The sequence below is a fragment of the Mustela nivalis genome (genome assembly GCF_964662115.1).
Source record: "Mustela nivalis genome assembly, chromosome: 12".
Classification (NCBI taxonomy): Eukaryota; Metazoa; Chordata; class Mammalia; order Carnivora; family Mustelidae; genus Mustela; species Mustela nivalis.
Window position 1 is genome coordinate 73,973,332 of NC_139031.1, and position 13,107 is coordinate 73,986,438.

A 13,107-nucleotide genomic window follows, 5' to 3' on the forward strand; every position below is an offset into this window, starting at 1 on the left:
GGCCATTGCCTAAGTACGTCACCTTTTTTAAAAGATTTTGTTTATTTATTTGGCAGATAGAGATTACAAGTTGGCAGAGAGGCAGGCAGAGAGAGAAGGGGAAGCAAGCTCCCCGCTGAGCAGAGAGCCCAATGCAATGCGGGGCTCAATCCCAGGACCCTGAGATCATGACTTGAGCTGAAGGCAGAGACTTTAACCCATTGAGCCTCCGAGGCACCCACTAAGTACGTCACCTTAAAAAGAAATGACACCTCTCTTCTCCCACCTGGTTCCTGTCTGTATGCCTAGCGCCCACTCACTACCCTGCTCCTGAAGCTGTTATGATAATGACCAGCTTGTACTTCCCTTACAATTCATCTACCACTTCATCCCTCAGCAGGCATCCCCTTGCTTTCTTCTTTTCTCTTCTGACTAAATCTTACTGAATATTTGATATTTGTTCTAGGCACCCCTTCTGTCAAGAGGTCTTCCCAGAGCTCTTTTTATTTTTTTTGGCATTATCTCTATCTGTCCTTTAAATCTTTAAAAAATAACTTTATAGGGATATGATTCTCACGCTATACACTTTGCTCACTTAAAACAGAAAAACCACTGGTTATTAGCATATTCATAGATAGGTACAGCCATCAGCACAGTCATTTTTTTTTTAAAGATTTTATTTATTTATTTGACAGAGAACACAAGTAGGCAGAGAGGCAGGCAGAGAGAGAGAGAGAGAAGCAGGCTCTGCACTGAGCAGAGAGCCCGATGCGGGGCTCGATCCCAGGGTCCTGGGATCATGACCTGGGCCGAAGGCAGAGGCTTTAACCCGCTGAGCCACGCAGGCGCCCCAGCACAGTCATTTTTGAGAGGTCTTCTTCACCTTAAAAGGAAACCTTATACACTTCAGCTATCACCTTAGCTCTTTTCCAAGCCCCAAGCAACCACTAATTATCTTATTTTGAACTTTCATAAAAATAGCATCATTTATTTTTTTTAAAAGATTTTATTTATTTGACAGAGAAAAAGAGAGCACAAGTAGGGGGAATGGCAAGCAGAGGGAGAGGGAGACACAGGTTCCCAGCTCAGTAGGGAGTTTGATCCCAGGATCCTGAGATCATGACCTGAGCTGAAGGCACACACTTGAATGACTGAGACACCAGGCAGCCCAATAACATCATTCAATGTATAGAGTCTATATTCTATATATTAGAAGAAGAGTCTATATATTAGTAGAAGATTTATATTTTATGTATTAGTAGAAGATTGGCTTCTTCTACTTAGTGTATTTTCAAGGTTCATCCAAATTGGGGTATGGATCAGTTCTGCGTTCCTTTTTATGACCTAGTAATATTCCACTGCATGGTTATAGCACATAGTGTTTGTCTGTTCATCTGCTCATGGACCTTGGAGTTGTCTCTACCTTTTGGCTCTCATGAGTAATGCTCATATGGACATTAATGTACAAGTTTGTGTATGGACATATGTTTTTATTTCTCTTGGGTTTTTATCTAGAAGTGGAATTACTGGATCACATGGTAACTCATTTTGATGATCTGAGGAACTACCAGCAAATCAGCTGCACCTTTTTCCATTCCCATTAGCAATGTATGAAGTTTCTGATTTCTTAACATGTTTGCAACTCTAGATATCATCTGTCTTTTTGTTCTAGCCATCCTAGTAGGTATGAAGTTGTGGCTTTATTTTCTTTCGTTTTCTTGTTTGTTGGTTTTCTCAGCACCCACACATTGCTTTCCAGTATGCAGTGAGCACTTAAATGTTGCTTGGACTTGACTGAATGTGTTATAAGAACTGTCACTTCATTTTTTTATTTCAGCAAGTGCCCAGCAGGCACCTGTGATGGATGCTCATTCTATTTTCTGTGGGAGAGTGCTGAAGCTTGCCCTCTGTGCACAGAGCATGACTTCCATGAGATTGAGGGAGCCTGTAAGAGAGGAGTGCAGGTAAGGGACAAATCCATCTAAGCAGAGCTGTGTGATTGAAGAGAAATTGATGAGTCTGGTGTCACTTAAATCACAGAAACTCAGGTTCAAAACTATGGCTAAAGCTTATAGTTAAATTAATGTCTCATTAGTATGCATTTAAAATCAAGTTTTGTTACCACCAATAAGGTTACCACCATCAGTGGTTACACTGCATGTATTTCTCTTGTCATTAATTTTTTTCAAAAACATGATTTTTAGTTACTGAAAGATACTCTATTATATATATTTTGGGATTTAATAAGTCCCCTGTTGGACATTTGAGAGAAAATTTGAGAAGTCTTTCTGTAAACAACTGTAATGAACATCCCTGTTGGGAATGTGGTGATTTCCTTAGATTTTATTACGAGAAAAAGATTAATTGGATCTAAGGAGATAGACATTTTTAAGGTTTTTTTTTTTTAAGATTTTTATTTATTTGACAGAGATCACAAGTAGGCAGAGGCAGGCAGAGACAGAGGAGGAAGCAGGCTCCCTGCTGAGCAGAGAGCCCAATGCAGGGCTCGATCCCAGGACCCTGGGATCATGACCTGAGCCGAAGGCAGAGGCTTTAACCCACTGAGCCACCCAGGCACCCCTAAAGTTCTTGATACATATTACTAAAATGCTTTGATGTTTCCTTTTGCACTTCTGGGAGTAGTGTCTGAGAGTGCTTAGGTCACTGTACAAGCTTTGAGGAGTGCCGTGTGAAAAACACAAACTTAACTTCCTTCAAGATTTCTTCCTATTTGAACCTCTCTGAATTCTATTGAAATAACAAGAAAAAAAAAACACAAATGATAATAAATCACTGCTAGTGGTGGTAACCTTAGTGGGGAATTGGCATCAGAGAATCGGATTCTGATGGGATTTCGGAAAACTGGGGTAAAGTTGAAGTAGGCCTGACGTTCAGGTCTCCTGGAGCGGGAAGCGTGCTGGAAGGCTGGTGGCAAGAAGGGATCAGAGAGGAAGTGCTGTTCTTTACAGGAAAGTCTGGAGGAGCATGTTATTGGAAGGTCAGAGGGCAGGAGTACAAGAAGAAGTCAGAATGCCCTACCTCATCTCCTGCATTCAGAGTATTAGCAGCAGCCTTTACCTCTGGGGGAAAAACACAGAGAGCCATTCTCTACATAGGGACTTTTCAAACTTAACATAAGGATTTTTCAAACTTTAATGACATTGAACCTATAGTAAGAAATACATTGCACAGCAAAGCTAATACACAGACTCCAACTCAGACACATAGCAATATGCCTAAAAATGAAGTGAAATTTCCTGGAACAATACTTTTTTTTGTATTTGATGATAAACTCTAAGCATAAAGGTAATATAAAATGTGTTGTCATGAAATAATTGAATATAAAACAGGAAAGGTTTGCAATCTACAACAAGTAAAGAAAAATTAGGCATGTTTTATTTCATTCACCAAGTGTGCATCTTGTGCACAGGTGAGCCAGTTTCTTGTTAACATTCTTAGTGTTAACATTCTTGGCTTACCAAAAAATGGTTTCTTTTTAGTCCTCATAATACTAATGATACACATTTTATGTCTCACATAAAATGATGATAGCCTTCTCATTTTTTAAGGAATAAATGAGAAATGAATGCATTCCCTTCTTTGACCATTACCTTAACTCAAGGGCTTTGAAAAGTCAGGTGACCTTTTATGTAAACATTCTCTAATATTCACCATTTCTCTTCTGGAAAGCAATGATGAGAACGTTAAGACCATGAGGTTGCAATAATCTCTTTAATTTAATTCCTACTCTCTTTATTGCCAAAATTCTGTTCAGCATGTTTTAAGAATGTTTGGAACAGATAGTTAGAAGGTGATTCTTTTTAAATATTTGCTTTTGCCTTCAAGATATCTTTAGGAACACTTTGCTGTGTTTGTCATATTGAAATACATAATTTCCCTCCTATAGTTCTAAATTTACCTTGAGAAATAGGTAAGTCAACATTTCTGTTATACTTAGATATGGATTTTGAAAATATTTGCCAAATGAGATCAGGCTTCAGTTAGAAAAATAGAAATGTTATTCCGAAGCTCATGTACCTTGCTTAGTGTGCTCAGTCACAACAGCAAAACAAATGGGTATAGATTTTTATTTAATTATTTGACAGACAAAGATCACAAGTAGACGGAGAAGCAGGCAGGGAGTGGGGGCGAAGCAGGCTCTCTGCCCAGCAGGGAGCCGGATGTGGGGCTCCATCCCAGGACTCTGGGACTTGAGCTGAAGGCAGAGGCTTTAACCTACTGGGCACCCAGTGTCCCCAAAAGTCTGCTCTTTAGTGAGTTTTATGTTGCACAAATGACAGCTTTCACTGTTTTCCATTACAGTAGACCCTCCCCCCTTTTCCCCTGGGGGATATGTGCCAAGACACCCAGTGAATGAATGCCTGAAACCACGGATAGTCCCGAGCACTATGTATACTTTGTTTTTCCTTTTACGTACGTACACACGTACCTAGGATGAAGTTTAATGTCTAAATCAGGCACAGTAAGAGATAAACAACTGATAATAAAAGAGAACAATTATAACAATATACAGTGATAAAAGTTACATGAATGTGCTCTTTCTCTCAAAATACCTTCTTGTCCTGTGCTCAGCCTCGTGATGATGTGAGACGGTGAAACGCTCTGCGATGAGATCCAGTGAGGGCAGTGACGTAGGCACGTGACAGAGCATGAGGCTGCTGTGGACTTTCTGATGATAAATCAGGACGATCATGTGCTTCCTACCTGAGCCCACAGAAAGTCAAACTGCAGATAAGAGAGGGACTGCAGTAGGTTCAGGAGCAAGGGTAGATTTTTTTGGATGCCCAAAGCCTCATGGGAGAGAAAAATACAGTGATGGCAAGATATCGCTAATGTGTATTAGTTAATTTTTTAACAATTTCCCTGTGTTTCCTCTCCATACTTTACAGGTTTTCTCTCTGTCTTGACTAAGAGTATATTTTCCCAATTCTGTAAATGTATCTAATCCAGGTGTGTACGAAGTTAAGTTTACACATCACAACAAGCCCTCCACAGAGAGGTTTGTAAACTAAGAGAGTGGCACAACTTGTGGGGACAGTGTTCTTATCAACTTGGATCTTAGAAATCTATACCAGGTTCTCAGTGTGTGTAGTAAGCATTACTTCTAAATGTCACCCAGTCGTGCAGATTTGAAGAGATACTGTGTTATCAATGAGAGGGATATTTTTAAGTTTATCATCAACTTTATCTCACCCTGTTTGCAAAATATCCCAGCATGCTGGAAGAAGACAGTTTTCAGCTGCGGAGTCAGCCATTTTCTCCTTTGCCAATGACACGCCACTGGATGAAGGGATAAGGCATTATAATTAATAATTAGGGAATGACTGAGAAATTTGGCCAATAGCTTGCTCTTTTTTTCCCCCCTGAACAACTTGTGAGCTTATGGAAAAGTTAAGTACTCTGGGTTTACAAGTATCTTTTTAATCCAAAGTTTTAACGTTTTGTTTATGACTGTCATTAGACATTAGAGCTTTGCCATTTTCACCACTGTTGCACATTTGATAAAACTATATAATGTATTGCACAGTCTTTTTTTTTTTTTTAAGATTTTATTTATTTACTTGACAGAGGGAGAAACAGCAAGAGAGGGAATACAAGCAGGGGAACTGGGAGAGGGAGAAGCAGGCTTCCTGCAGAGGAGGGTGCTGGGCTCGATCCCAGGAATCTGGGATCAGGACTTGAGCTGAAGACAGACAGACGCTTAACAGACTGAGCCACCCAGGCGTCCCTGCAGGGTCTTTTTTTGTTAGAATGTGCTTCACATGACTAGAGTTAATGTTTTTCTCTCTGTTGTCCTTGTTTACACTTCGAGATATAGCATTTGTATTTGAAAATGCCCCTCATTTATCATCTCATTCTTATAAAAATAATGTGACCCATTTTTTTTTATAAATTTTTATAGCAAACTCAACACCCAAAGAACAAATAATCCAATGTGACCCATTTTAAAAGTGTTTTTTACATTACATTTAATGAAAATGTTAGAGTTGTCATGCAGTAAAAAAAAATTCTATTACTAATGACTTTTCTAAAAAACCTGAGAATTCTTATCCAAAACTTGGTTGAAACTTTTTCTTAAAGTAAATACTATTCTCCTGTACTTCATGTTTAATTGCAGAAATATGTGTGCTTATACAGTAAAATTACACATTAGGGTGTTATCCTTTTGTTAGGATATTATTATTATTATTATTATTATTATTTTAAAGATTTTATTTATTTATATGACAGAAAGAGAGCAAGCACAAGCAGGGGGAGAGGCAGGCAGAGGGAGAGGGAGAAGCAGGCTCCCTGCTGATCAAATAGCCCAACGCGGGACTCAATCCCAGGACCCCAGAATCATAACCGGAGCCAAAGCAGACGCTTAACTGACTTGAGCCACACAGGCAACCCCTGTTAGGATATTATTAAAGTGACCATCAGACACCAGAAAATTTAATTAGATACAATCATAAAAAAATTGAGTCTTCCATGTCCTTTAATGTCCCTGGATATAATCATCACAAAAATTACTACTGGTCATTATATTTGTTGAACTATAAAAACATGCATATTCCTTTAATTATTTTTTAATTTTTAAAAATTTTATTTATTTATTTGACAGAGATCACAAGTAGTCAGAGAGGCAGGCAGAGAGAGAGAGGGGGAACAGGTTCCCTGTCGAGCAGAGAGACCGATGTGGGGCTCGATCCCAGGACTTCGGGACCATGACCCGTGCCAAAGGCAGAGGCCCCAACCCACTGAGCCACCCAGGTGCCACCGGTTCTTTAATTTTTGTTTCTATTTAGTGTTATTTGATCTATTTATCTGAAAAAAAATCATTAATATTGGGACACCTGGGTGGCTCAGTGGGTTAAACCTCTGCCTTCGGCTCAGGTCATGATCTCAGGGTCCTGGGCTCTCTGCTCAGTGGGGAGCCTGCTTCCCTCCCTCCACCTCTCTGCCTGCCTTTCTGCCTACTTGTGAGCTCTCTCTCTCTCCATCAAATAAATAAATAAAATCTTTAAAAAATCATTAATATTCAGTATATTGATTTTATTATTCCCTAGTTAGTTGCAACTTGCAGTTTGGAAAAACGTTGTTCTAACAACACTGAATCATCTGGTTTAGGAGGATAAAAATAAGGACCTAACGTGGGCAGTGATGATCCAGAATAATGTGGGGAAAATAAGGGTGCGGTCTGTGTGCCTGCCCCCCTACCTCTTACCCAAGCCTGCTCATCATGGTGTGCCTGCCTGTCCTGGGCCCAGAGTTTGCTCTTCTTCTCAGGGGAGACACTTGGTGGGGGAAATGGACCTACAGCATGGGTGGGTGATACCTGTTCCCCTTAACTATATTAAACAACCTAAGCTTTCAATTACAAACATGACTAAGAAGTCAGGAATCGGGCACCTGAGTGGCTCAGATGGTTGGGTGTCTGCCTTTGGCTTTAGTCATGATCCTAAAGGTCCTGGGATTGAGCCCCCTCAGGCTCCCTGCTTGGCAGAGAGTCTGCTTCTACCTCTTTTTCTCCCCACTGCTCCCCCTGCTTGTGCTCTCTCACTCTCTCTGTCAAATAAATAAATAAAATCTTAAAAAAAAAAAAGTCAGGGATCATAAGAAATTTAAGCAAACAAGCTCAAATGGTACGTCCAGACATACCTTTTTATTCAACCTCCTCAGATGGACCAAGCTCGTGATCTGGCAATTCATGTTTTTACTTGGTTTTGTTGTGTTTTGTTCATTATTTCCTTTTTCATTCTCTTCTCTATCTCTTTCTTCTCTTTCTGGAGCTTCTTCTATTAGACGCATGCCGAGAAATCCTCTATGTGTACTATGAATAAGGGGCAGAACCCTTCTCCTTCTGAATCTCATTCACATGTCATCTATGTGTGTGTGTGTTTTTAAAGGAAACCTTGTATGTATGGAATGAACCTAAATGGTGCATTAAAGGAGTTTCTTTGCCTGAGAAAAAGTTGTCAACCTGCGAAACAGTTGACTTCTGGCTGAAAGTGGGAGCAGGTGTGGGAGCATTCACCGCGGTTTTGCTGGTGGCTCTAACTTGCTACTTCTGGAAAAAGAATCAGAAGTAAGTAACCTCATTGGAGTGACCATGTAAGAACTGAAGGATCTCTTTTGTTGTGAAAATGTTAGACCTCATTGTTGTTACATCCAATAGTTTTTCTCAGAAAGATAAGAAACTGCTCCTATGAAGGAGTTATAGGAAAGACCTTTAAGAAAGGGAACAGGAAGGATCATTATTCTGCTAATAGATGATAGAACATTAGAGGTGATTGGATTAGACCTATTTGTTCCAAAATAGAGAAAAATGGAGGCTCTGGGTTATTCAAGTAAATGGGAGCAGAGCTGAGAGGTCAGGTTTTCTCTCTGCCTGTATTTTTCTTTTCATGACAATGTTGTGTCTTCTTGCCCTGATGTTTCTTTTTCAGTTTCTTGTGAGACAACTAAGTATGTAGGCAAATGCAATCTGTATTTACTCCAGGCAAATGCAATCTGTATTTACTCCAGGACTAGGAATCTAGGGTTGAATATTGAGTCTGTTTCCTGAATATATATTGATCTGTTAAGAGATTTGACTCTTCTAAAATGATTATATATCAGCGGGGCTCTGAAAGTTCTGTATTATCATATCACAAGGCCATTACAATATCCAAGGTGGTGAATTGAAAGGAATGAGGTATGTACAGAAACAAGAAAGACCAGATCACTGACCTCAGTGGTATTCTTATTCTTATGAACTAAACTTTGGGAAATCATATAGTGCCCAAGCTTCCAAATATTGATATATTAAGAAAACGCATTCAGACTTCACGGTTTCTCTTCGTTTTTAAAAAGTTCTTCATAATTAAAGAATTTAATCAATGTACAATAATTGATAGAGCTAACTATACTGCCATGATTCTCTGAAATCCTGGAAGAGGTTTGTGTGTCAGTGGTAGGTAAATGGGAGCTCATAGTGCTTTGGCTATAGGTAGGGACATTACTTAGTAGAGCAACTTTACCACAAGAGCATTTAACAAGGTGGTGTATGACCACCTAAATTGTATTAATTTGTATTAAAAGGCCACTTTATTTGTTTACCATCACTTAGACTGGAGTACAAATATTCCAAATTGGTGATGACAACTAATTCAAAAGAATGTGAACTCCCAGCGGCAGACAGTTGTGCTATCATGGAAGGAGAAGACAATGAGGAAGAAGTTGTCTATTCCAATAAACAGTCACTACTGGGAAAACTTAAATCCTTGGCAACAAAGGTGAGAGCAAAATTTTAACCTGTATTACTGTGCATTTACTAATAAAGGGCCATTGTAACCTAAGAGTAATTTTCATACAGCTCTGTCATTCCTTCTTTCTCTCCATGGATATGTATCCAACAGAAATGCTCTTAGAAGTAACAACTATCATATGATCTCCCTGATATGAGGAAGTGGTGATGCAACATGGGGGCTTAAGTGGGTAGGAGAAGAATCAATGAAACAAGAGGAGGGAGGGAGGGAGACAAACCATAAGTGACTCTTAATCTCACAAAACAAACTGAGGGTTGCTGGGGGGAGGGGGATTAGGAGAAGGGGGGGTGGGGTTATGGACATTGGGGAGGGTATGTGCTTTGGTGAGTGCTGATTCACAGACCTGTACCCCTGGGGATAAAAATACATGTTTATAAAAAATAAAAAATTAAAAAAAAAAAGTACACAAGGATATTGGGGAGTGAGCACTGTGTATTGTGTAAGACTGATGAATCACAGACCTGTACCGTTGAAACAAATAATACATTATATGTTAATAATTAAAAAAGGAAGTACACAAGGATATACATATAAGATTGTTCACTGCAGCATTGTTCCCCCCTCCCCATTAACAGAGTAGAAACAACCTTATACACCATGAAGAGGAGTTGATAAGAAATTTCCATGTAGCAAAATGATGGAGTCTTGTGTGACTAGGCAACTAGTAGAAATGGGCATATGTATGTCCATAGGTCCAAAAGAAATAAAAACAACACAAAGACTATTAATATCTATTAAAGATTAATTTATGTTAGTCTTTGCAAAGCAGACTGTAAACAATGGCTGCTTTGGGGGAGGCTTGGACCAATGGGAGTCTTTAGTTTTTGAAGTGGTACATTTTTATAATATTTGAATTTTCACAAAGATAGTGTATTGTTTTCTAATATTAAACATTTTAGGTTAAAAAAGATCTTATCCACTCATTCTTTCTGTTTGTTTTGTTTTGTATTTTATTTTGTAACATGTTTTTTTCACATAGAAAAAGTAAAATTATATAAACTGTTGAGGTATTAAAGGTACCTTATCAGATGCCATCACATTTGTCAGCTTTGAAGTGATTACAGTATCCAAACAGATTTACACTAAGCCTTAAATATTATTTGTAAACACATTTTGTTGACATCCTTCACCATTGACTTAAAAGATGAGAATTTATCAGTGTACCTACACGCAGCATTAAAAATAAAATGAAACAGAAGAAAAGATGTGTTTCAAATGATTTTCAGCAGGAAGGACAGGTAACAAAAGATTACATTTGTTGAGAATGCTTTGTTAACTATTTCCTTTTACTCTCCTAATTTAAGCACATAAATATATTATAAAGGATGATTTAAAACAAAATAAATAAGCCATATTCCCCTTCTAATGGTGATTTAACTTTCTTAGTTTTCACTGTTATACTTTAGGAAGGAGGTTTTTGCTATGGAATAACAAATGTATAGCTAGTGCCAAGAATTGAGATTTCGGGCACCTGCGTGGCTCAGTGGGTTAAAGCCTCTGCTTTTGGCTCAGGTTATGATCCCAGGGTCCTGGGATCAAGGCCTGCATCAGGCTCTCTGCTCAGCAGAGAGTCTGCTTCCCCGTCTCTCTCTGCCTGCCTCTCTGCCTACTTGTGATCTCTGTCTGTCAAATAAATAAAATCTTTAAAATAAAAAAATAAATAAGAAAAAAAAAAAAGAACTGAGATTTCACCCTACTTGCAAGGTAACAAATGAGCCTGCCACTCTTTCATGGACAATTTAGGAGACACAAGACTCCCGGTCAGAGACAAAGCACTCAATGCTTCCAGTGGACACACTAGCCAGGGTATTAGCAGTTGTACCAGTTCCCCAAACCCCACTTTCCTCAGGGCTCTGTGAACAAGAACAGATGGCACACATACATACAGTGGCTTGCATTACAGGGAAGGAACTCTAGGCTTTGGGAACCTGACTTTTTTTGAATGGGCAGTAATCATGCCAGTCCTTTTCTGCAAAGAGAATTACTGGTACTGTACTAGACAGTGTGTGTGTTCATTGCTTCAAAGGGAGACTCCATTTCCTGCCATATGCTCTGGAAAAATACAATTCCTTGAGCTTCTAAGGCTGCGTTCTATACAAAGATCCTAAAAAAGATGGTCTTAAACAAAGGGAAATCATTCTCCTGCTCATAAGATCTACAGAAATGCAAAGGAACCATGGAGAATTATCTCCCCAAGATATCCAAACCTTATTTCTATACCATCTTGGCTCCTGGTGAATTTTCCCATTAGTACAGCATGCTATCCACCATTCTGTTTAATCTGTTTGACTGAGCCTGGGCTCAAATCTGGCCAATTTACTGCATACATCATTTAAATAAAGCTACTTCCATTAGGACACCGAACAGCAAGATGAGATGAACCTGAATTATTGACTTCAAACATAGCCCCAGGCTCCCAGATACAACTAGCTAAACAAATCTCATAAACCATGAGGGTCCACCTTAGAAAGCTAGGCAGCTTTAAGTCCCAGTATTGACCTTTCTACTCAGTCTGAGACCTTTCCATTGGCACTGAGATCTTTCCTCTATAAGATTCATGTGGAAGAGGGTCAAAGGTATTTTCAAAAATTTGCAGAACCCAACATATCTCCCACTTTTGTGTACATGGCCATGGTAAGGGAACTTAGTGAACAGGATGATGGCATTCCAGATACCCAAAAGAGATGAGTGATTGCACAGACTTCCTCTTGACCCTTAAGGGTAAAGTTGAGGGCGATTACATCGTCCATATTAATGTTTGAACCATGAGTTGATGTTGACCTAAATGTCATCAGAGGCTGAGGTGGTGGCATGTCATACCCTAGCTGACTCAGAGACAATTTTTTTACCATATTTTCTGATTGAATAGCTGCCTATAGGATGAATAGGAATAACACCAGTTACCCCTTCAGAGATCTCTGAATAACCAACAGTAGTCTCATTTTGAAAATCCTTGCAGTTGTCTAAAGGTTGATGATATGTTGGGGCTATTTCCATGAGTAGTTGAATTATGACCACTTATGACCCCTCATAGGGTACAAGTTAATGACTGGCTTCTACACAAGTAGTACAGTCCTGAAGGTATACAGGGTGCCTTTGGAAAGAAAGTCTTACAGACGGTTGTTGGAGATACCAAGTGGGACCCGCAGTCGTTAGGCAATACTGTCTGATGGTGCCTGCAGCCCCCTTGCTGGCTCATAAACCTTAGGGTTCCCAATTCACTTCACATACTTGTGTCTCTTCTTTGTTTTTGAGAGGCTGCTTAAGGACTGTCAGTTCAACTTCTCTGGTTTGTCTATGCTGGAAACTCGGTGGTGCTTGTTTAATCCATGGAAGGACTGAGCAGTGGCAATGGGAATGTTGGTGTTGATGTTGTTATTTGGGACCGAAGGTGGGGTCATTTCCTGCTGTTTCTTACAGATTTCTCAGTAAGTTTAAAGGGACTTCTATCTGATGGGTATGGTGGACCTAGTCTTTGATTAAGTTTAAAGTACTTGCAGCAGTTTGAGAGAGGAACACTAATGCACTATCCTTCATAGAAGGTGACAGGGAGACTCTGAAAAACAAAATGTCATTAATATTCCTCCATCCTTCATACCTCTCAGGGTCTAAGCTATCTACCCTCTGGGCACCTCATTATCAGACTGCACTGTTGGTCTTCTTCCACTGCCAAAAATAGGTTTTCCCCATTTTAGCTAAAACTTTATCTTATTTCTGCTTATCCCTTATTGGAACCTAGACCTCTGCTCTAGAACATTCAAGTGCAGAGGGACAAAGGCATTAAAAAAAAAAAATGGAAGGGGAGGTGAACCATGAG

The 13,107-nt window shown here is 39.4% G+C and overlaps 1 protein-coding gene across 1 annotated transcript in view; it reads left to right on the top strand.

The window, feature by feature from the left end:
- Positions 1–13,107, top strand: part of ELAPOR2 (endosome-lysosome associated apoptosis and autophagy regulator family member 2) — a 176,804-nt gene that overhangs the window by 154,147 nt on the left and 9,550 nt on the right. The window contains exons 19-21 of the mRNA XM_082693184.1: positions 1,817–1,943; positions 7,890–8,068; positions 9,092–9,257. Coding sequence (XP_082549310.1) covers positions 1,817–1,943; positions 7,890–8,068; positions 9,092–9,257 — 472 coding nt within the window. The remainder of the gene's footprint in view (positions 1–1,816; positions 1,944–7,889; positions 8,069–9,091; positions 9,258–13,107) is intronic.